The 25859-nt window shown below is 36.7% G+C and overlaps 1 protein-coding gene and 1 long non-coding RNA gene across 12 annotated transcripts in view; one reads left to right on the plus strand and one right to left on the minus strand.

Moving 5' to 3' along the window:
• The window catches only part of CAMK2D (calcium/calmodulin dependent protein kinase II delta), a 292904-nt gene that overhangs the window by 178447 nt on the left and 88598 nt on the right, over positions 1-25859 (minus strand). For all 10 annotated transcript variants that reach the window (XM_027103580.1, XM_027103579.1, XM_027103576.1 and 7 more), the window contains one exon: positions 6746-6805. In XM_027103580.1, coding sequence (XP_026959381.1) covers positions 6746-6805 — 60 coding nt within the window. The remainder of the gene's footprint in view (positions 1-6745; positions 6806-25859) is intronic.
• LOC113619039 (uncharacterized) lies at positions 8631-25621 on the plus strand. Of its 2 annotated transcripts, none has more exons than XR_003432256.1 (2): positions 8631-9426; positions 24572-25621. It is a non-coding gene; the product is annotated as an uncharacterized LOC113619039 (long non-coding RNA). The 2 variants fall into 2 exon arrangements; XR_003432255.1 differs by lacking the exon at positions 8631-9426 and adding an exon at positions 14543-15859.

A 25859-nucleotide genomic window follows, 5' to 3' on the forward strand; every position in this document is an offset into this window, starting at 1 on the left:
CTTTTATTGGGAGATGCTCTGCAACTGCTACATCATAGTAATGCATCACTGATTCAGATTAATTGGGGACAAGACCCGTCAAAATTAGTTAAAAGGCGGAATTATTCTATTTTATTTAAATAAATTTCATTACCTTTTGGCACGTGAAGTAAGGAATCAGGCTTGCCAAGGTTACCTAATAAAACTTGAGCATTGAGTTTTAATGAGCAGATTTTTAAAGGCTTGTAATTAGCATCTGTCAGCACCAGTCTCCGCTAGGTTGGCTTCTGCCTACAGTGCAATTTCTCTGCTTCCCTTTAGATACTTCCAAATTGTTTCAAAAGCAGTTTATTCTCTTCGCTAGATGCATATCTAAAATCTTATTTATTTTCTTAACAAATTCTTTGGGGAGGGATTAATAATGTAAAGATACAAATAGGCATAAATAAATGTGAGGTTAGCTTAGTTCCTGTCTGAGGGTTTAATTCTCAAGTGAACTGGGTAGTGTTTCTCCCTTCCACAGACTACATCCCCAACTCAAAATGCATGCTTTATGAAGATGAGAGTTGAGGTGGAGAGAACTGTGCAGATCTTTTTATATGAACTACAAGGTCATTAAGACTAACATGAGAATCACATTCAAGAGTAAGAGGTCATTTCACTATATTTCTTCAAAATAAGTTCATTTTGTTTTAATATGAAATCTATGGTCCAAAGGTCCATATTTAGGCTTTATTGATCTCCGTAAGTACTCCAAACTATATGAAAAATTTGATGTCAATATGCAATTTTGTGAAGAGAGAGAATCTATAGCCTATAAAAGTTTATCTGAAGGAGGCTGAAGATCCAAAAATGGTAAGAATCGCTGTTCTAAGTGATTCACAACGACGATAAAATGATTTCACTGAAGAATGATTTCCTTTTTATCTCCATCTGATTCTTGGGAGGCATTCTCCTACTTTACTTAAATATTGACTTACATAGTTTTTCACTTCGTTTTAAATGAAAAATGTTTCATTATATAAATATCCTTTTTGAACAACTTAGAAAAAAACAAAATTCTAATCTGTGTTTCTTCTTAATTATGGTTGACATTTAAACTAGTTCTTTATTTTTCTACTTTTTTGTTAAAAGGGAGTCTTTTAAAAACTTTTGCTCACAGGATAGTCTATGCAAGTGTCATTGCCTACTTGTCCTTCATTTAAGGGGACACATTGACTCATTATTTTAATGTAAGGAAATTGCATGGATCCAGCAAGTAAAGGCTGGCTATCTGTCTTACTGTTATTGTTGTCACTCTTACCTTAAATCAGAGTTTTTCAATCTCAGCACTATTAGCTTGTTGGACCAAATAATTCATTATTGTGAGGAGCTGTCTTTTGCATTGTAGGACGTTTAGCAGCATCTGTGGCCTCCACTCAACGGATGCCAGATGGGCACCCTCAGTTGTGACAACAAAACACACACTGCTAAATTGCCCCAGAAGAGACAGTGAAGGTGACAAAATCACCCCAGGTTGAAATTCAGTGATTATAAATCATTGATTCTTTGGCTTTCTGGGTAGGGGAAAATGGCCTTATCTTATTTCTCTTGTCCATATTATGAATGTATTATTAGAAAAGTGACCAGGAGATGTAATTTAATTTTGAAAGGCAGATTTATATACGGAATATCAAAAGAAAAGGTCACTGGAATAATCTACACATATGAGAATGACATTTGAAAACCATGTTTCATCAGAGTTCTTCTGTTGGAAAGTTCCTAACAAATAAATTTAAGTATATAATTGGAATTACCAGCTTTTAAGTGAGAAATTGGGGAATGGCAATTGGCTGAAGAAAACATCTGATCTTCAATATTACAACTTAATTATAGCTCCAATAAAATTAAGCCTGTTAATAAAACATAGTCTTGGTACTTATAAAAGTTGATGTAAGTCTGCCTAAAATCAACACAGTTGAACTATTATTGTTAAAAGTGAAAAAAAGTCAATATTGCTTTTTTGTACAATTCCAAATATTTTGTCCCCAAAATATAGTTTCCTTTTATTTATCTAGAAAAAATTTATCTATTTTATATAAAAATGTATCTTAAAGTACACTGAAAATAAAAATAATCTAAGAAAATTATTGTTATTATAGCTCTTAAAAAAAAAAAGCGTTTCATGCTCTTTACAAGTAGGCACTTGTCATCATTTGTCTTTGGCACCCTTCACAATCCTCATACTGTTACATGTGTTTATCCACTCTCACTATCCCCACGTGTCTCCAAAATACGTATTCACATTCTGTAGAGTTCTATGTCGTGTCCCACATGTAAGTCAGATAAGATACGTGCAAATTAAAGTAATTAAGGTACTGAGTCAGAAAAGATACATGTTTGGCTAAGGCACGAGAGACTAGTGAGAAGTGAGCCTTACTCTGGTTGAGAGACCATGGGAGAAAGAACACCCTAGAAATGCTAAACCACAGTTAGGTGATGGAGTTTGCGCAGAGACTATCTTGCATGTTCAGAAGATACTCTGAGCAGAATCTGACTATCTAGACTTCCTCTATATAAACAAGGACCCAAAACCAAGAGTCTAGCTGCCGTCAAGTACTGGTCTAGGAGGGATGATCATAATGACTGCCAACCACTTCCATCCTGAAGAGGAATGTCCAAGTGGTTAGAGACTTACACTTTCTGGCAAAAAGTGAATGATCAGGGTTTTAGGTGGTGTTGTTTGCTATTTCTATTTTTTTTTTGTCCATGGTCTCCCAAAAGAGATATTTTCCAATCTTTAAAAAAAATTTCATGTTCTCATATTCAACTAAATTTCTAATTTCTTCCAACTTTCTTTCCTTGTTTTCTCTGTTCTTAAAGAAATCAATATTTCTCTAGTCACTCAAAACAGACACCTCAGAGGAACCTCCTTCTATCCCACTCACCACAATATAACTGCTGCCCAAGATGGTCTGATTCTACCTTCACAATGTTGCCGGTATCTTTGCCCTTTCTGCCTTCTCTGCTCCCATTACCATAGTCTACGAACTCATCACGTCTTATACATAAATTAATTCAAAAGACTTTTAAATGCTTTTTCAACACCAGTTTCTCCTGACTCTGAACAATTATGCTTATTATTACCAAATTTGTCTTTCGGGGAAACTGATATAATCATGTGTGTCAACTAAATTAATCTTTAATAATTTCCTATTTCTACAGATTAGCGATAAAATTCCTTGACACAGAAAGTCAAGACTCTCCACTATTACTCCCAATCAAACTTGATGGCCAACACACAAATTGTACTCCAATCACTCCAGATTTTCTATCATTCTTCAAGTGTGACAAGGACGTTTATATCTGATCTTTCCTTTTGATGTTCTTTCCATAATGCTATCGAGTCCAATCCATACTCCTTTATGGCAAAATTCTGTTCATTACCCAACATATTTCAGTTAAACTTCTTGGTTTATTCCTTAGTGCTCTCATGGCACCCAGTAAGAGTTTCATTATAGGATGTAACCACTTTGTATTTTAGTTTCATACATCACAATCTGCCCTCCTAAACTGTAAACTCCTTGTGGTTAAGAACTATGTCTCATTCATCTCTGTAGTCTTTCAGTATTTTAACTGCAACAGAGTTAGCACTGTTCAACTCAATTAGTGCTTAATGCTAATCATTGGAAATCACAAATCATATATATTTTATTTTGCTCATCTTGTTTCATTTTATGTGTATCTAAACTGGTATAACTTTTTAATTCTAAAATCAAATGTTGATGTAAAAATCTCATGTAATGATTAAGAAATTAGAAGAAAAAATAATGGACAGGAAGAAATTAAATCAGTATCTTTTAATAATATTTTTAAAGTTATTTTCAGAGCTAATCAAAATATAAAATACTGTTTCACCCCTTTGATTTTAAAGTAAGAGTTTTGCTCTTAATACAAAACACTGTTCTTTTTTTTTTTTTTTTACAAGTAATCCAACCCAAATTCATCTGAATATTCAAAACCACTGATACTCAAGGGAATTATAATTGTGAATATCTCTACAGGGGAACTGTTTACATAATGTAAGATTCCAATTAAATATTTGTAAGTACAATTATTCATTTTCTGAACAGAATGAATGAAAGACAAGATTTCCTATACATCAAAATAATGGATTCACAAAAATTACTGCCATCTTCTTTGGAGAGTAATTTTGTAGGCTATAGAGATTTTTCTTCTTATTCTAAGCCTTTGGTTAAAACTCTTACACAGTATACCTGTTACTGAAAATTGAAAGTAATCTTTGAACAGTGAACTACTGAACTTCAATAGTGTGAACAAAATCCTACCAAATAATTTTTCTGTCATTTCATAGACAACATATTGTAAATGACCACAGAAATACAAAATGTGAAAAGATATTTTAACAGAAGAATTCAAGTCATATTACTGTATATATCTATTTCCTTTCCTTCAACAGTCCATTAGCCTTTTAAACTAAATAATCAACAAAATTAACATATCAAACAGTAACCTGACACAGTCATCACTCCATGGCAAGTTCGTCAGAGATGAGGTTGTTTTTGTTAAGCAGATGCACTATAAATCAAATTCAAAGAGCAAACGCTTCTACCTTTGGAGCATTTTTAAAGAAAACAAATGCCTATTTTCAAACTTAAAAATAATGAGAATATAGCACTACCTCTCCTAAAGTGACAATTTTTCTATCAAACTAAACCACAGCAAGCATTATAAAATGCTAGAAATAGTGTTATAATTGAACTCTAAATTGCACTTCCAAAAGTTATCTCCAAACTCTAAATTGGTATTCCTAAATATACTCTATTAAAATAAGTTATGAGCATTGGTTGTTTAAAATACACATGCCCACCTGAGGGTTCATCTGATCTTAGAATCCATCATCCCGTAAATGTCCTGTCCTGATTCTTTTTCTACAATTTAAAGAATAGCTTTTACATTTTGTCTTGTCGGGCCTTCCCTGGTGGCGCAGTGGTTAAGAATCCACCTGCCAATGCAGGGGACATGGGTTCGAGCCCTGGTCCAGGAAGATCCCACATGCTGCAGAGCAACTAAGCCTGTGCACCACAACTACTGAGCCTGCGCTCTAGAGCCCACAAGCCACAACTACTGAAGCCCACACACCTAGAGCCCACGCTCCACAACAAGAGAAGCCACCAAAGTGAGAACCCTGCACACTACAACAAAGAGTAGCCCCCACTCACCACAGCTAAAGAAAGCCCGTGCACAGCAATGAAGACCCAACGCAGCCAAAAATAAATAAAATAAATTTATATATAAAAAAAAATTGAGTTTCATAGAAGGATCCTGATTAAAAACAAAACGAACAAGCAAAAAAAAACTCCGCTTCATAAGAATAACAAGTTCAGTAAACTAAGATTGCATTTTATCTTAAACCTGAGCAAGGAAAGCACTCTTTGAACTATAGTGGGTCATTATTGTATAATTTCTCTTTAGCCAACATTATGGGCTGAATTGTGTCCCTCCAAAATTCATGTTAAAAACCTAACTCCCAGTACCTCAGCGTGGGACTATATTTGGAGCTAGGGTCTTTAAAAGAGTAGTTAAGTTAAAATGAGGTCATTAGGATGGACCCTAATCCAATATGATTAGTGCCCTTACATGAAGAAGAAATTAAAAAAGAGACATCATACAGAAGGAAGACCATGTAAAAACACAAGGAAAAGATGGCCACCTACAAGACAAGGAGAGAGGTCTCAGAAGAAACCAACTCTCCCTACACCTTGACCTCAGACTTCTTGTTTCCAGAATTATGAGAAAATGCATTTCTCTATTTAAGCTACCCAGTGTGTGGTACTTTGTTATGGCAGCCCTAGGAAAATAATACAGCCAACCAAGAAATGCCATAGGCTTTTATCAGGGTAAAATACTTACAAAAAGGTATATTTACATTTCAGAGGTTGTTTTGTTTTCTCTCTAAACCAGAAGGCTCTTATTAGACAGCTGCTAGTTTGTTAATGCATCTGATTTACTTGTTAGTGTCTATTTAAGTAACCCACAAAATGCAGGATACTAAAAACTTCAAGGAAGGAATAGACACTGAATGGCCCTATACATAAAAATAGAGAAATATAAACCATCTCAGTGAATGATTTTGCTAATTCTACTGCATGATTACTCCCTCTCTCATACCGTGCATGTCAGAAATACTTTGGCTGACAGTAGAACTGACAGAGGTGGGACGGTAACATTTTTTGAAAATAAAACTATTGTCACAGAATATAGCTTCTTCTTTCCTCTGTTTCTTTCTTGCATTTGTTTTATATTCATCAATATTTTTCAGTTTTGAACATTATCATGCCATTATATTCATGAGGGATAATATTCTAAACAATTTTACTAGTTTCTTGAATAGTATCAATGATTATGAGGTAAACATTTTACAGGATAGGTGAAAAGTAACTTAGGTGACTAATATAATGGCCTAAGTTCTGTCCCTCTGTACTTCAGTAGCAGCAGCTGAACAATCCTTAAAGATACATAAAACCACTATTCAACTAGTAATAGCTTATATTATTTTTAAAGTGTTTGTATGAAAGAACTGCTACCTTCTGAAAAACTTTTTAAAAACTTTGAAGAAACAAATGTAACAAGATCAAAAGTTAGGAACCTATTTGTTAATTGCAAATATTCTAGTTTATTAAATTAATATTTTTTAAATTATGGTAAAATTACATGATGCAAAATTTTAGTTAATATTTAAAATATATTGAAAACATTTTCTTACCAATATTGGGGTGCTTCAAAAGACGGCAGATTCTAGCTTCCCTTTCCAGTTTCTGATGATCTATTAAAAAAAAATAGAAAAATAAATCACAGCATTTAGCAAAAGAGATTAAATGACAATAAACAGCATATCAAAATGACATAAAGCCTTCACATTTACTTATCCTTTGGTTTCTTTTTTTTTTTAAAAAAAGTCATCATTTGAATTTGGAATTAGGTGAACACAATAGTTCAACAATATAATTATTTTTTATTGGCTTGAAGCTTGATAGAATGAGGTATAAAACAAAGCTGAATTTAGACTTTTGCTGGGGAAAACAGTAAAAATGGCACAAAACAATAGTATTCTTTCTTATCCCTACCCTAGGTATATACTGTTACAACAACTTAAATATGCCAATATAGACATACACATTTAAGCAAAGGATACCTATCTGGCAAGTGGAATGCCAATGGAACCAGTGCTAAATAGGGTTAATCCCAGTTTATCCCTAACAACAAAGTGTTCCCTGTCCAGTCATATTTTCTATCAAATACTCTTCCCACAATTTTTAATCCAACTTCCTAGATGTATGATGCTTTTCCATATACCAAGAACTCCCCAAACACCAAACTGCTTGCTCATCTCCACCCTGCTCTGTTTCCCTAACCATTTCCTTGAAGGGGCACAGACTACTGTAAACTTGCATTTAAAAAACCATCTGATACTCTTCTTGGTTTCTTTGTAGTAGTTCATATGCACATAATTATAACCAAAATCACTAGCCAAAACACAAAATAAATGGCAGAGAGAGGCAAGAACACCACAGAAATATAAGTTGCCAATAAGAACAGTACTGTAGAGTGTGGTCCTTATTGAAAGCCTTTACATAGAGGAAATGATTTAAACCTTACAATAGCCCTCTAAGATAGGCAATGTTATTATCCCTACTTTACAAGTGCAAAAACTAAGGCAGAGAGAGGTTAAGATTATAATATTCATAAGTGGCATCTACCAAATCTGCTCTCATTAACTAGTGTCATAAAACAGCCTTAAGAGAATGAGGGGGGCACCTACCTAACCACCCACACAGTTTATGCCAATGGTCCTCAAACTCTGTGGTCTCAGAACCCCTTAACACTCTTAAAAATTATCAAGGACCCCCCCCCGAAGCTTTTGTTTATGTGGATTAGATCTATTAATGTTTACTTTACTTTATTAGAAATAAAATCGAGGCAAACTTTAAACACATATTCATAAATTCACTTAAAAACAATAATGAAGCCATTACACTAACATAAGTGACTGCATTTAACTTTTAAACTTTTATTTGGAAATAACTGATACTTACAGAAAATTTAAAGAATAAGACTAGTACAACATGCACCCCAATATTCATTGCAGCACTATTTACAATAGCCAGGACATGGAAGCAAACTAAATGTCCATCAACAGAGGAATGGATAAAGAAGATGTGGCACATATATGCAATGGAATATTACTCAGCCATAAAAAGGAATGAAACTGGGTCATTTGTAGAGATGTGGATGTACCTAGAGAGTGTCATACAGAGTGTAGAGAGTGTCATACAGAGTGAAGTCAGAAAAACAAATATCATCTATTAACACACATATGTGGAATCTAGAAAAATGGTATAGATGATCTTATTTGCAAAGCAGAAATAGAGACACAGATGTAGAGAACAAATGTATGGATACCAAGGAGGGGTGGAGGAATTGGGAGATTGGGATTGACACATATACATTATTGATACTATGTATAAAATAGGTAAATAATGAGAACATACTGTACAGCACAGGGAACTCTACTTAACGCACTCTGGTGACCTAAATGGGAAGGAAATCTATAAAAGAGGGGATATATATACGTATAACTGATTCATTTTGCTGTACAGTAGAAAGCAACACAACATTGTAAAGCAACAATACTCAAATAAAAATTAATTTTAAAAAAAGCATAGTACAAAAAACACCTGTGTACTGTTTATTCAGACACATTAACATTTTACCCATTTTCTACATCATTTACACTCTCCCTCCCTGTATATGTTCGTGTATATGTACATATATATTTATCTAATTGACACACATGTATATATAAATATAAATATTTATATTTATACCCAAAATAATTTTTAATGAACCAGTTGAAGGCAAGTTATGAACATCAAGGTCCTTTACCCCTAAAATTTCAGTGTGTATTACTAAGAATTGTGATATTCTCATACAGTCATAGTACAGTTATCAACTTCAGCAAATTTAACATTAAGACAATAAGTTACCATCAACACTCCAATTTTCTCAATTTAACCAGGTGATGACCTTTATAGCATTTTTCTCCTTTTAATGCAGGATCCAGTCTAGGGTCAGATACAGCATTTAGCTGTCATTTCTCTTTAGCTCCTTTAATCTGGAATATTTCCACAGTTTCCCTTTGCCTTTTATGACCTGACATTTTTGAAGAATACCATCGTGTCTATTTTTTTTAAGAGAATATTTCTCATTTTGGTGTTGTCAAATGTTTACTCATGATTTGATTGAGGCTATGTGTTTGCAGCTACAACATATGTTCTCAACTATGTGTCCTCAGCTAGCACATTATCCTTCTAGGCTATCACATCTGGAGACACACATTGTCCAACTGCTCCTCAAAAGTGACGATAACTTGGATCACAAGTCAAGGTGCTGTTGAATTTCTTTGCTAAATAATTATCTTTTTAATTTTCCTTTATAACTAACAAGTATGTGGGAAGACATTTTAAGACCATGAAAACATCCTGCTCTTCATAAAAATTTCCCCCTAGATTTAGCATCAGTGATGATTCTTGCCTGAACCAGTCTTTACTATGATGGCAGCAAAATGCTGATTTTCCAGCACAGTAACGTATTTTTCATGAAAAATACTATATTCCCCTCTCCCCTCCAAAAAAAGTGAGAAGAGTGGCACTGTTAAATTTTTCCAGTCTCTTTGATGTCTGGTTTAACAGACAACATATGTATTCCCATGTCTGCTTCTATATTCAATATGCTGCAATATGTTGTGTGTATGAAGAGAATCTGACTCACAAGGTTATATAGTTGGACAAAGAAGTGTCGTAATAGCTTTTTCAGATAATTGTAGATGTTATTCTTTAATATTATACCCAAACTCCATGAATGGTAGTTTCTTAAAGGTTAGTTGCAATGTGAAACCTGAAACCTTATCAATAAACTTTATGAATCATATCAATGAAGTTATAAACTTTAAATCAAATTTATTTTCAACACTGGATATTGTCCAATATAATAAAATTTTACCCTGCTACATTAAAATCCATTGTTCTTTCTTGCACTTTGAGTCTTTTACTCAGGCATAATTTTAAAATATGATGCACTGGTCATCTGGAAAATATTGGTTCAGTATGTTATATAGCTTTTGCTGACACATTTCATTACACACTATCAGAAAAGTAACAACTGTTAATATCACCATTAATCTCATCAGAAAATTCTTTAAATTTGGGAATGAGTGTAGTTCTCACGGGCAGATACAAGTTTTCCAAAATTTTAATTTTTGTTTGAAAGCTTGAACTGTGTTATTGGCAATAAATGCTATCCGTTGTTTTCCTTGAAGTGATAGGCTCCCTCTGTTCATTTTTGAGAAAATGTCTGTCGAAAACCTAAATCTGAATAATCATAGCTAGCTGTTCAGTTGTTATTTCAAATAAAAATGGTGTTCCATGAAGAAACAGCTAATTCAGCTCCCAACTCAAACAACTGTGCAGGGGTTTTTCCTTGAGATAATCATTGTACTTCAATATGGAATAGAGGTGCTTTATGCATTCTTCCCACTGAGTCATGCAGAATGTTCCAGAGATGTGTGATGGAAGGTCAAGAATAACAGTAATAATTTTAATTGGTTCATCAAGGACAATTTTAAGTGAAATGAAGTTTTTTTTTTTTTTTTGGTCTATGAGTGCATGTTGTTGAAAAATAAGAGTCCAATAGTATAGTTTGATGTCACTGCCTTGATTCATGCAAAGGCCTCGGCAATTTTATGCACTATTTCTTTTGTGTAATATGTATACATGTCAACGCATACCAAAAAAAAGGGCAGATAATGTCTTAGCTTTATTATGAAAATAGTTTTGACCTTGTAGATCCCCTAAGAGGGTTTTGGGGACTCCTGGGTCTGTGGGCCACACTTTGAGAACCACTGGTATACATTATAAAGAACTATTTCATAATAATACATATTTTTTGACAATTTAGGAAAATATTTTAAACATATATAGTGTTATAGATAGCTCAAAAAGAAATAGTGTTTTAAAGAATCAGCATAGCGTTGGATAGGATCTAACAGTATATCCATTATACCTGGATTACCAAATATAAAGACAGATATTCTCTGGCCTTACCATCTAGAACTACAAGTACTTCAAATAAATATAAATATTTCAAGCCCCCTATCGTTTTAACAGTCTTCATTCTTTTTTTTTTAAGAAGTCAAATATTTTAATGGTATCCATGTTTGTTAAATCATTGAGAGTCAGACCCTTTCCTTACACAGTCTGCAAAATATTTTGGAATGACCTCAAATTTCACGGAAGCAAAGCCCTTATAGCTTCCTCATGAGGGCGTGAATTCTTTAAGGGTGGGTGCTGTGTCTTACTCCCTCTGGGATCCCCAAAGCTTATTCTTTTTTTTTGAAAATCTTTTTTATTTTTATTTTTTTAAATAGATCTTTATTGGAGTATAATTGCTTCACAATACTGTGTCAGTTTCTGTTGTACAAAAAAGTGAATCAGCCATATGCACACATATATCCCCTCCCTCTTGAGCCTCCCTCCCACCCTCCCTATCCCACCTCTCTAGGTCATCCATCGCAAACCACCGAGGTGATCTCCCCGTGCTATGCTGCTGCTTCCCACTAGCTAACTATTTTACATTTGGTAGTGTATATATGTCGATGCTACTCTCACTTCACCCCAGCTTCCAGTTTCCCCTCCCCATCCTCCAGTCCATTCTCTATGTCTACATCTTTATTCCTGCCCTGCCAACGGTCTTCATTCTTAAGACAAGCTACTTCTAGAATATTGTTATTTAGAAATATACAAATAAACACAAAATGTTAAACCAGATTTTTAAAATGTATCTAACACCATCTTAAATACTGTAAAGTAGCCTATGTAAAACATATGAAAAATACATGCTTAGAGGAATTATAATTTTGTTATGGAGACAGGAAAATGCAAATATATATGCTAAACCATGTGAGCTATACATCATCTAATACCTATATAATCATGTGAAAAATAAAATCAAGGCAGCAAAAGACCTTTGGACAATAAGTGAGTGGTATAGTGTCTTAGCTAAAGAGATAAACATAATTATAGAATTTTATATAGCCTATTCTTATGGACTGTGTCTCTGTAAAACTCATATGCTGAACTAACCCCCAGTACCCCAGAATGAGACTGTATTTGGAGATAGGGTCTTTAAAGGGGGTAATTAAGTTAGAATGAGATCATTAAGGTAGGCCCTGATGCCATACGACTGGTGTCCTTAAAAGAAACAGAGTTAAAGAGTTTAGGACACTGACATGCCAAGAGGGAAGACCATGTGAAGACACAGGGAGAAGATGGCCATCTGCAAGCCAAAGAGACAGGCCTCAGAAGAAACCAACCCTGCCAACACCTGATCTTGGATTTCTAGCCTCCATAATGTGAGAAAATAAATTTCTGTCATTCGAGCCACCTCATCTGTGGTACTTTGTTATGGCAGCCTCTAGCTAACTAATAGACCTAAGTATTAGTTTTCTATCGCTGTATTAAAAATTACTACAACCTTAGAAGCTTAAAACAATACGTATTTTCAATCTTGCGTTTTCTGTGTGTCAGGAACCTGGGCATATTTTAACTGAGCCCTTTGCTTTAGGGTCTCTCACAAGGCTGCAGTGAAGGTGTCAGGGTTGGGGTCTCATCGAAAGTCTTAACTGGGCAGGATCTGCTTCTGAGCCCACATGGTTGGAGGCAGTATTTAGTTCCTCAAGAGTTGTTGAGCTGAGGGTCTTAGTTCCTGGCTGGCCGCTGGCTGCCCTCACTTCCTTGCCACGTGCCAACATGGAAACTTGCTTCATCAAAGCCAACAAGGGAAAGAGAGGGTCTGCTAGCAAAATGGAAGGCCCTATCTCACCTAGCCTAACCCCAGGAAGTGACGGATATCACACTTGCCATATGTGCTTGGTTAGAAGCGAGTCACTAAGCTGGCCCACTTTTAAGGGGCAGTAATTACAGAAGGGCTGGGATAGCAGGAAGCAAGGACCATCGGGGCCATCTTAGCGGGTGTGTGCCGCATCTGACTACGAGGACTGGGGTTCTCATGAGCTTCTCTCTGATACCCAGCTTCACTTACTCTTTCTTCCATACAATCGTATCACTTAGTGATCTCCTATGAAACATAAGGCATTCTGCACTCATCCATCAGGGCATGTTGTGACATCTCAAACATGATGACAGAACTAAAGTCTTCATTAAATGGAAATGCATATTGCTCCGTGTGCTTCACATTCAACATCAAGTTCACGACTTTGGAGGGAGTAGGTAGGTGAGGAGGAGTGATGAAGTGCCTATTATCACCAAAGCGCACTTCTGTATTTATCCTGCTAAAGAGAAAAATTAGTTCTACATTTAAAATTTCCTCTACTTTTAATTCAGTGGGCAAAAAAAATCATACACCCTACCTCATCATTCCCAGCACTTACAACTACAATGGTAAGAGGCAAAGACGGATTACAAAAGGCAAGAAAGACATCCATAATACTGTGTATCACCATTTGAAGATTTTCTTTTATTATCCACACCCCCTACAGCTAGTGTAGAACCAGCTTCATTTATAATTTAATATTTATTAAAGTACTCAACCTATAATAGTTTGGCTTTATTCTTCCTTTGAAGCTCAAGTTCACAATGTTATATGAATAAAAGTATAACTCATCAAGCTGCAATCTTGTCAGGCCTGATAAGGTACATGCTGTTAGCAATATATGGTTGAAGACTTACCGTATCAAAATGCCTTAAGGAAAATATATTATTGTTCAGTTTTGACAAAGAATCAGTGGGGAATAGTATTACCCAGTACAGAGAACTCCGGATTTTAAAAAAGTTTCTGAGAATTTTGAGAAAATGTTCTTTCTTTCCAGCTTTAAGGTACTTTTTGATACTTAATAAGATATTTTATTTCAAGTGAGGTAAAAAATGTGAATTTGGACCTAATAAAATAAATCCTTCACTCCTGTTCCAAGTCAAATTTTAATCTTTATGCAAAATAACTCTGATCACAAGTGAAATTAAAGTGCTAGCCTTGAATCACCTTCGAAAAGCAATGAGTATCATTAAAGCTACGTAAAGCAACAACTTATTTATCTGGCAGCCTCAGGGAAGGAGCTTTTATCAGTAAGTAAATTTGAAAAGTAACTACTCCCCCAAATGATAAAGCTTTAAAATGTTAACCTCTTGAGTGTGTGTGTGTTAGGAAGGGGGCGATCTAATAGTTATTGCTTTCTTACATAGATGACAAATAATTTAATGTTTTTGACATGATAGGGTCATCATTATTAGCTTCCATTATTACTCTGCAGTATTTCAGTGAAGCCCTCAGAGGCTGCTGAGGTGTGAAAGCCCACAGGTCGCTGCCTGTGTCCCAATCTGCCCCCATCCCTGCGTGTGGAATGACCTTGCCAGCATAGGCAATGCCGACGGATGGTTTGGGCAGGGGAGGGGTTTGGCCTTCCGTCATAATTGGTCATTTACCACCTCTCCCTCCACAACAACACCACCCACACACACACACACACAGGCACACGCCCGTTCACACAAACGTGTAAACATACAGCCTAAGGAAGACATGGGTTTGCTACACCCAAGAGGGTTTAACTCTTCTAGCTCCCCCTTCCTACAAACATCCCCACCCCTAAAATCATCTTATATAGAAATTATGGAGGAGTCACCTCTGAGGCCCATAAAAATGGAAAGTTTAAAATCCAATTCCATCATTATTTTTTGTTCTGCTGGCCTTTGGGCTTCCCAGCTTAAGCTGCTGCCTTCCCTGCTCCTATCTCCTTGGTTCTTCCCTGGCCCAATGCTCCAGTTTGAGGTCAATGCCTCAGATCCACCTATTTGAATCCTGCTTCTCTCTCTTATGCACTACAACCAGCCCAACTTGATTCTCAACCTTTTTTCACATTTGTTCGGTTTCTAAGCAACCACAGTCTCAAGTAAGAGACTCTCTTGTTCCCCCTCTAAAACCAAACCTGGCTGGTTATCCATTCTCAGAAGAGGGAAGATTCAACAATACGGATATAAGCCACTGCACGTTTTGTATGGCTGCAACTGTTTATTATACCTTTTCTATTTCTTCACACTTTTTTGCTCCCATCTCTTATTGCTTTGAGTTTCTCCAACAAGGATATAAAAATATAAAACCACCACAAATAACCTGGCAGTGAGCACCTGAAGAGATCTCCTCTGAATAAAAGGTACAGTCTTTAGTATATGGATTCTGGAGCACTATAATAATATGGATACTTAGATAGAAGTCGTATTCCTGGAGGTCTTGGGATTACATTCTGAATACATTTTCTTGTAGAGAAATCACTTCTAGCTAAATGAGGCCTTCCTCTGGTAGGAATATAAATTCTGTCCACTTAAGTAGGTCATATTTAAAACCACATTGTAAGTTAAAAGGAACTATTTAAAGGTTCACTTCATTATAAAACCTGCGCGTGACGTATATGGATTTAAAGCTGTCATACCCATTTAACAAAAGGTTTTTTAAATTCATAATTAAATATTATACTTTCACGTTACCCACTTATTTTGAACTATGTCTAATCCATACCATAAAATTGATTTTTTAAACTATGTATTTGACCTAGATTCTTTCTGACATCAGGTATTGGTCACTTCCCATCACTTCTGCTGCCCACTAATATCCTGGAGGGAGAGGAAGATCTCAGGTTTCAGAGCAGAGCAGACAAGAGTTGCTATCCGGTTGCCAAAGTTCCCTGGCCTCTCAAAAGATTCTTCTATCAAATGGGCATAAAATATCTAGCATCAAGCACTGCATTTGGAACAAAGTAGGAAATCAATAAATCACAGTATTATTATTATTAAAAATCTGTCCAACTTTAAAAGAACTAGATTCCTAAAAGATACATTAAAAAGTATATTAATTCCATCAAATATTCATTTTACATGAACGCATATACTATGAAAATAGATTTTCCATAAAATCATTTGATTATGCTATTCAGGCCAACTGAAATAGTGGGAGAACCACTGATATCAGTGGTCAGAAAGAGACAAAATCAATACAGTAAAATATGGACAAAAACTCATAGTTATTCAGTTTTATGGTATACTCTAAATAGCTCAAAATTAAACAAGAATACAGGAAACATTTTTTATTCGCCTAAGTGTAAAACTTTTAAACAAATCAAGTTAACCAGTTACATACAAACTAATGATACTCTTTCATTAATCCATTTCACACAACCAAAATAAATGCTGTTCCGATAAATAATTTATCACATTATATTGTTTCAGAGGGAGCTGGTAGAGAATATATTTAGATTATTTCCTAGATGTGTAAAGGAATAGTGAAATCTGGTGGTACCATTCTTACACTGTCCCACAGGAGAAATACTTTCCCTCTTCCACCACAATAATGGTATTCGTTCAAAGACACGACATTACATCTACGAAAATAATGCTTTAAACAAAATTATTCAAATGTAAGACAAAAGCCCTATCTTATAAGGCTCCTGTTCAGCAGCAATTTAAAGAATACAATATATTATAGATCTTTTAAAATTGCAAATAGTAAGCAGTAATTTATATAAAATACTTTCATATAAAAGTTTGTTTAATATCTGATTATATAGAATATCTACACAGCTACCAAAAATGTAGTGAGGAGATGGGAAAACTCCATTCAGACCTAACAGAAGTCTTAGGACAGTCTCTTAGTAAGCCTCTCACTAGTTCTAGGTGATGGGCTGAGGAACTTGAATTGAGCTGTTAACCTTTGGGAGGGGAAGCAGGAACTTAACTGTGTAGAAGAGACACAGGGCACAAAGTACTGAATATGAGACTGTTGCTGGAGTGTAGATTTCCTCTGGATGATAAAGGGGAGTGGGCAGGAAGCCCTGCTGATGCCCCTGGTAGCACTCGATGACCTTAGCCAGATCTCCCCCTAGGTTCACAGCCTCTGATGGCATTGCTGTCTCCCTCTTGAGGGGTACCTCTGCCCGCCTGTGTATCTACCACTCTGCTGACGTGGAGATATCACACACAGCACGTTCTAGGGCATGGAACTAGTATTGCGAGGGTCACCAGAGGAACCCACCAGGAGAAGCAAACCAGAAGTCTAGGAACAAAAGGGTGGTATCCACAACAGGCAAACAGCCAGGAAAAGTCCCCACAGCAGGCCACAGTCAAGACTGGTCCACCGGAGGAGAGCAAAACTTACCAAGATGACATTTAGGACACAGGTGTCAGACAGAGTTCACACACAACAGGTGACTGTCTGTCAATAGCACCCTTTTAAACTACTATGTCCTAAGTGATTGTTAATATATCAATAAAAAACAAATCCCTACAGAAACAAGTTATGAGGGTATCAGTCTATGCATATTAATAATTAAAGATATTTCTATGTATCTATACATCAATAATTTAATTGTACATCAATAATTTAATCCATACAAATTTTTTAAAAATATTCTAAGTATACTCCTGTAAAGAGCATAATTTTAATTGTACATCAAAAATTTAATCCAGGACTTCCCTGGTGGTGCAGTGGTTAAGAATCCGCCTGCCAAAGCAGAGGACACGGGTTCGATCCCTGGTCCGGGAAGATCCCACATGCCGCAGAGCAACTAAGCCCGTGTGCCACAACTACTGAGCCTGCGCTCCAGAGCCTGCGAGCCACAACTACCAAGGCCACGTACCACAACTGCTGAAGCCCGTGTGCCTTGAGCCTGTGCTCCACAGCAAGAGAAGACACAGTAATCAGAAGCCCGTGCACCACAATGAAGAATAGCCCCCGCTTGTTGCAACTAGAGAAAGCCCGTGCGCAGCAATGAAGATCCAATGCAGCCATAAATAAATTTTAAAAAGTCTTAAAATAATAATAATTTAATCCATACACATTTTAAAAAATATTCTAATTATACTCCTGTAAAGAGGCAATGAGATAAATTTTGTATAATATGTTATTCTGCCCTCAGTCTCCACAATTTGGTCTATACCATAGCACTCTCCCCAGGTGTAATTTTACTTGTTTTGGAAGGATTTGCTGCACAATTCCAATTTCCTGTTTAGGCATAATAGAGCTAAATCACTTGAGACATGTTGCATTAAATCTTTCAAACTTACTACCTAGAGACTAAAAGGACCCAAAAGAGAAACAAAGCATATACAATCCACACTTTACCATTTTTTTCCAGTGGCCTAGATAGTTTACAGACAGATGCACAGTAACACAAGAGAGCATTTACTTCAGGGATTTGCTATTCTTTTTAGCTTTTCTTATTGTGGTAAACATATTTTGCTATTCTTAAACATGTTTTTCTAATAGTTAAGAACACAATTTATTCAAAACATGAAAAGTATAAAATATTTATACAGTTTTCCAGAGGACTTCTTCCTTATGTAGTTTAATCTTAACATTAAAAATAGAAATAAAATAACAACTTTGGATAATAATTTAGAAGAACGTAGGAGAGAAATGTAAGAAACATGGATTTTTATGGTTCCTTTAAGCAACTGGAACATTTGTTTATCCATTTTTCTGTGAATGAGTTTCACCCAGAGATAACTGCAAAGCTAACAAAGCTTAAACCTCAGGACCTTTCAGAGGCACAGGCCGCTGAAAGGATCTTAGCTACGTGATCATGTGTTTTCATAAAACTTGCAGAACAAGATATTTTAACACCATCAGTTACAACCATTATTTCTTTCCATTCCCTCCATCACACTTCCCCTTGTGTTGAGTAATACTGAAGTGGGCATGAACATTTTTGAGATCTAGCTAAGGGGAAGTTGAGTTGAAGATACAATTTAGTTTGGATTTAATGATACATTTACTTGGTTTGCAGTCACTTCTGGGTATAATTATGTTATTGCTAGTCATCCCAATGTAGGGACGCTTCCAGGAATATGTCCGCGTCCCAGCCTGCCATGGGATGACGGGACACCCCAGAGCTGCATCATGATATAAACTTGTACTACAGTTCACCCTGCAAGTATGTGCACAGAGAAGAAAGAACAAGGTTTATTTTTGCTATTTTTCTGGACTTTGTTGTGCTTTGCATTACCTGTCAGCTTTAAAAAACAATTTCTTGTGACTATTTTCATTCTAAATATATATTTTGAGTTTAATTCTGTATTTATAATTTTGTTTTCTTTTCCTTAGGGAATGTCCCAAATTGCATAAGCTTCAGGCCCTACTAAACCTGGTTCCATAGTCCTTATTATTCTTTCAAAAAAAGGGGAAAGATAAATTACTGCTTAAATTCTAAACTTAAAAAACCACACAAAATGTGTATTAACTTTCCTCTTTAAGTAAATAGAAACTCATTTATATTATTAAAACTAGTCACTAAACAGCCATATACATCTTATGTTACATTGGTTGTAAGTGACAAACCACAGCAAAAAGATCACCAAGTTGAAAATCAGGGGGAAAAAATGGCTTTCAGTACAGGCTCTGCCAGGAATAAGGGCAAAAAGCAGCAGATTTATATATGTGAAAAGCTATATTCATTCCTTTCTATGCTATGAGAATACTACAGATTTGAGATAACTTATTTTTAAGTTAAGGGGAAAAAAGTCCTATGTCAGACATTTATTATTAACATATTATTAAGCATTTTATCAACATATTTTATTAACATATTAGTAAGCATTTCTATTAATCAGAGACAGGACACTGAATGATGTTTTTAAGGTAAAGTAACTTATTATAGTCTAGCTACTCATGAACTGTCAACAGTAATTAATCTAGAAATTATTGTTTTTAATAATAGTAGCCTTTGAATTGGAGAAGGAAAGTGAAACTATCATTTATTAAAGTGTACTCCCCAAGTTAAAAAATTCAAGACACCTAAAATTCTTGTCTCTACGCATTTTAATCATATATTCCTAGTTTACCAAATTTTATGGAAGCTTTTATTTCCTACCTGCATAAATATGAGGTTTAATGTAGCCACCTAAATGAGAAAGAAAAACCACTACTGAAACAAGATATTAAAATGAAGTTGTCTCAGTTTTAGCTGAAATCCTGAAAGCTAAAAACAAAACAATTGTCAGGTGCAGGGTGCTAAAACCATATATTCAGTACTTCCCAAGAGGTCAGTTGAAGCCAATCTCTGTCATGAACCCACTGCTCATTTCCAGCTGTATCGGAGCAGGTAATGAGACCACCAGGGAGAACTGCTCTGGAAAGAATCGTCAGAACACCCTGCATCCCCTCCTATCCAACGCTGGAATGGACCTTACCCAAGGGTACCAAACTAAGGGTGACTCAGAGAAATACTGGAAGAGGTGCATCCCTTAGATTTTGAGAAATATAAGAACAGCTACTTATTTTAAACCTAACTCTAAAGGCATAAAACTGTGGCTGGCTAGCTGCCCTGGAGTTGCAAAGCAAAGAGTGCTTTGTGATCAGGCTATACTTCCACCTATGGCAGACAAAGATGCATGTCTCTCTGAAAACTGATTGTGGGCCCACAGGAGGGACTGTCTTACAAGAGGCAATCCCCAAGAGGCCCACCTGGGGAGGCAATGTGATCCCAACACGGGTGGAATGCCAGAAGCCCAGGAGCAGGAAAGGCAGTTAAAAACATCCGGCCAGGGGAAGCATGGTCATCAACAGCATAACTACCACCAGAGGTCCCTAGGAGGAACTGTCCAAAAACCCACACAGATGCCCCCTGAGGGAGAGTCAGCAATCATGCATCCATCAGATGGTAGCAGTGCAGATTACAACTGTACCATTGGAATCAGACTTGCACAGATCCTTACAGCTCTGTCCTGGAGGGCCAGTGAGTGGGAGAGCAAGTGGGTGACAAAATGCATTGGGTATCACACCCCTTCCATGCGCGACGGAGGCTCTCGAACCTGAAACAAGCTTGACTTGGGAGAGGGGAGAAGTTTTAAATAATATTACGCTGGTCAGGACTTTTACATTTCTGAGAAATGAGACTGTTCTTGTGACTAAAAGGAACTGCAAAGCTCTGAAATCTGACCAAGACTTCATCTAGGGCAGAGGTGAAAAGGTACAATGGGTTTGAGGGAGCTGAGAAGGGCAGTGTCAGTGGGGTGCAAATGATCTAATTACTATATTTTAATATAATAGTTATAGATTAGAAATATTTTCTTTAACAAATCTGTAACCATCTGGAACTTGGATTTACTGAATATTATTTCCTTCACATCCCATTCCTCTGCTTTCAGAGTTCCATGTTCAATTTCCTTTGAAAGCAGAGCTATGAAGAACAGTCTAGGTTCTCATTACATGAGAGCATATCATGTGTCCCTTTCCAATCACCTAAAATTTTTCTAGATAACTTACACTTTAAAAGTGTATCATCTTGGGCTTCCCTGGTGGCGCAGTGGTTGAGAGTCCGCCTGCCGATGCAGGGGACACGGGTTCGTGCCCCGGTCCGGGAAGATCCCACATGCCACGAAACGGCTAGGCTCGTGAGCCATGGCCGCTGAGCCTGCGCATCCGGAGTCTGTGCTCCGCAATGGGAGAGGCCACAACAGTGAGAGGCCCGCATACCACAAAAAAAAAAAAAAAAAGTGTATCGTCTTATTCTTTCTGATCCTGAAAATATAATGCATCTGAAATTCAGGACAGAGTTCCTTGGACTTAAGAGAGTGGTATTCTTAATTTATCATCATTCTAGATGTCATCCTTCGTCATTCATTGGGAATGAATATTTATCTTTTACCTAGAATGCTCTGTCTCAGGTAAGTGCTGCATCATTTAGAACATGTGTTTGGCATTGGCATGGCATTACAAACTGGGCCAGCTCTAAAGCAAAAGCTCTTTGCAACCCTGCCTGGCCCAAGGCCCGCAGTTTACGAGGAGGCATATTAAATGCCACCTAAATTGACTCTGGTGCCTTCTAAACTCTGAAATGTTTAGAAAATGTTTGTCTCTATGTGGTAAACTTTAAAGCTGTCAGGCAAAAACCTGTCCTGGACTGACATGTGAACTTAACGCCCACTCCCACGTGAAATGAACAGACCCACTGCCCAGCTGCTGTAGATAGAGTGACACTGAAAACAATTTCTGATTTGTGTTAATCCACAGGTATTATCAGAATCAAAACATGGCTCCCTAACAGCTGTAAAGGCGGCAGGGGAAGCCCTACGAGCTTATTGGGGTTTTGTTCCTCACAGTTAAAGAAATCAACGGCTACCTCTCCCCAGGGAATAAAACGTCAGAGGCACTAGGGAGAAACCCATACTATTTGCTCCTTTAAAACTTGAGACTCTAGGAATTCTGCCAAGTGACCTGGAAGTGTGGGACTGTGACCAGAGGCCACTGAAGAGAGCATCCTGCATTAGCTTCTTGCAGTAGAATTGAGTACGTGGCGATAGTACACCCTGCATATTCCACCCTTGACAACTCACCTATCTCCTACACAATAAACCTTTTTCCTTTTCACATAGCCTAATTATTATTCCTGACTTGTCTCCATCCTTGTTCCTTTTACTCTAATATTATTTTTCTAGAAAATCTTATTATAAAAATGATAGATTCTAACTAGAAAAAAATATATGTATATATATATATATATACACACATATACACACACATACACACATATGTTTTATATATACACACACAACACATTTCAGCTAAAAGAAATAAGTATCATTTAAAACTCCACTACCCAGGGAGCTCCCTGGTGGTCTAGTGGTGAGGATTTAGTGCTTGCACTTCCATGGCCTGGGTTCAATCCCAGGTCGCGGAACCGAGATCCCACAGGCCGTGCAGCGTGGCCAAAATAAAAAACAAACAAACAAAAACTCCACTACCCAGATATACCATTATTTACATTTTGATGCAGGTCTTGCAAGTCTTTTCCTTTGCATATACATAACATACTCCTTTTGACTTTAAAAATCATAGTTTATAGACTTCTGTAGACTGCCGAAGTCCCTCAAGCAATTGCTTGGTACAGAGAGGTGGCTGACTTGCTGCCTAGATGAATGATACAAGTTTACAAACTTGAATTTGGGGAGAGGGAACATCCCTTCCAGACAAAATATATCCCAGTCATACCAAAGTATGACCCTCTGTGCAGTCTCTTTTTAAATGATGTGACTAACTGGCTCCTCAGAATATCTGCATCAATGGTAAAGTTCTCATAGAATCAGAGGAAAATTAATTATTCTGATTAAAAAGTTCACTCTGAAAGAAAAAAACATGAGACTGCTATGTAAATGTACATGCAAAGGTGACTGTAGTCACAGAGTCACACAGGAAGCCATGTGAAAGTGCATAAAATGCGCAGGCTTTCGTGAAAAGAAAAACAGTGAAATCTTCCATCCGAAACAGCTGTGTTATATTTACTTCATTCATAATTTATCACCATGCTTTATTCATTGATGTCCACCATTTGCCTTTTGGTAATACAAGAAGATCTATACAGATCTATACAGACACAACTCCTGTCATCTTGGAATGTACAACCCAAATGGAGAGGCTCCTTTAGCTGTGATTTGATACATCTATATATTGGCCAAAATATAATGAAAATGTGGGGAAAATATCACTCAGAATCCAGGCTATCTCGATCACATAAACCATTCAAATCTTATGAAGTGGTTATTTGGATTAAGCGGCTCCCTCCATTCAGTCTACTTCATTTATTAAAGGCTCGGCATCTGGCCGGTCTTCTACTTCACCCAAAGCCTGCCAACACAACACGATGGGCTACTTCCACACACACGAGGATAACGGGTCACAGCCTCTCAGTTCCTTGACCTCTTCGTCTCCAGTGACCTTCACCTCCATTCCAGTTCAGTCACCACTCTAGCAGTCATTCCTTGATACTTGGTCATCCTCCCCCAGAAGCAGGAAGGTAAAAATCCTGATCTCTAACCACCAAACTGCTCACTTTCCCAACTGTTCATTCAACACTTCCTAGGTAACCTGTTCCAACCATCTGGACCGCCAGCTCACCGACTCCTCCACTTTCCCTCCATTACTTACTTTCCTCCACGTCCCTAAGCATGCTGCTTCCAGCCACACCGGCTGGGCTTCTCTGTTCCTCAAATATGCCATGAATTCTCCCGCCTCAGAATCTTTGTGCATGTAGCCCCTCTGCTGGAATACTCATTCCACCTCTCTTTGATTGAAATCTACTTATTCTTCACATTCTAAAACAAGTATTTTTCTCTTCAGGAAGCCATTTCTAACATGCTGAAATCCCCTATGCTTGCTCACACATAGCAAAGATTCCACTTCATAGTTATGTGCCACACTTGCGATTTTTTTAATTTAGTCGTAAGGGTTTTTTTTTTTTTTTAATGATCTATCTCTGCAATAAACTGTAAGGTCCAGTACAGTGGATTTCCTGATTTTTGTTCACCATTTTATACCCTACACCTAAGAGAGTGTCTGGCACATAGCAACTAAGCAATAAAAATTTACTAAATGAATTCGTGAATAAACAGGGAAAAAACATATATAATAAACACAAAAGTAGGGGTAAAAAAAGAATGGAGACTGCTTCTGATACAACTTGGCTTATTTCTTTCTCCAGGTGGCCACAGAGATATGAGGATAACCTGGTCAATCAATCCAGAGGTTGCTTAAGAGTCAGACGAGACAAAACCATCTGAATAAGAAAGCCTCCCTCTTGCGTCTCCTTCCCACCCTCCCTACCCCACCCCTCTAGGTGGTCACAAAGCACCGAGCTGATCTCCCTGTGCTATGCCATTGTCTTTTAAATGCTTGCTTCTCCCAAGCCCCTCTTCTTTTAACTCTTCTCTACATGTCTGCCATACAGACTAGTTACATATTCCTCAGTCTCTGCTTTTCTGCTCTAAGTTAAAAAATCAACAATAACACGTGAAAGAAAACAGAAATACTAAGTCATATCCTTTAACCACAGGTAGGGAGAAATCGAGTTTTTTAAAAGTTACATTGAGTTTTAACAACTCTCATTTCAAAACATAAACAAAAAAATTTAAGGCAAATCTCTCAATACAAATTTGAAACTAAATCACAAGCAAGGAAACATCAACCCCCCATTGCAATATAAAACTGAATTTCTTAGAAATGCCCCAGCATACATTCTTTATAATGAGATCAATTTCATAGTAGCTGTCTGACTCACTGGTTTTTTAAGACACAGATGATAATATCCAAACCACTTAGGAAAGAAGAGAGAAGGAAGAAAGGAGGAAACAGAAGGAAGGCCTCAGTTACACTCAAAATGATGTATCTGAGGATAAGCTAAAAAACACTTTATATATCTCTAATGCATACTGGAAAAAGGTGCAATATTTGGTGTGTGTTTCTTTGCAAAGACTGATAAAAGTTAATTACACAAAAAGGTTAAGGAAGATGTATTTAGGGATAAAGAATGGTGATTTTAAAATGACAACTTACTACAAATGCCACTAATAGAACTAAGAACTTCACCTGTCAAAGGCTTCGTTCATGTCCAATGAAAAATAATCCTAACAATTAACCTATATAAAAACTCTATCACAAACCTAATAGTGACTGAACTTTTCCTTCTTGGGTACGCTTCGTTTTAATCTGAAAATATTATTTCCAAATTAATAAATTACAGAATATGACACAAGCTCATTATTAAAAAGTCCATTCATTTGCAACTTGAGGAATTCCCTTCTACTAGTCCTGTTTTCAGATAATGTTTAAGTTCTTCTCACTGACCAGGTTCTGTGGAAATGGAAGCAGAAGATATTTACAGAGATCAATACTTATAAAAGAAAGGGGAAGATCAGGCAGAGTGAGACACTGAACTGTTATGCAAGTCCAACAAGGCCTCGACCTGCTGGACCTGGGAGACCAGCTCTGCA

This window comes from Aethalodelphis obliquidens, unplaced genomic scaffold, assembly GCF_003676395.1.
Source record: "Aethalodelphis obliquidens isolate GAN/ISIS:26980383/991018 unplaced genomic scaffold, ASM367639v1 scaffold6, whole genome shotgun sequence".
Taxonomy (NCBI): domain Eukaryota; kingdom Metazoa; phylum Chordata; class Mammalia; order Artiodactyla; family Delphinidae; genus Aethalodelphis; species Aethalodelphis obliquidens.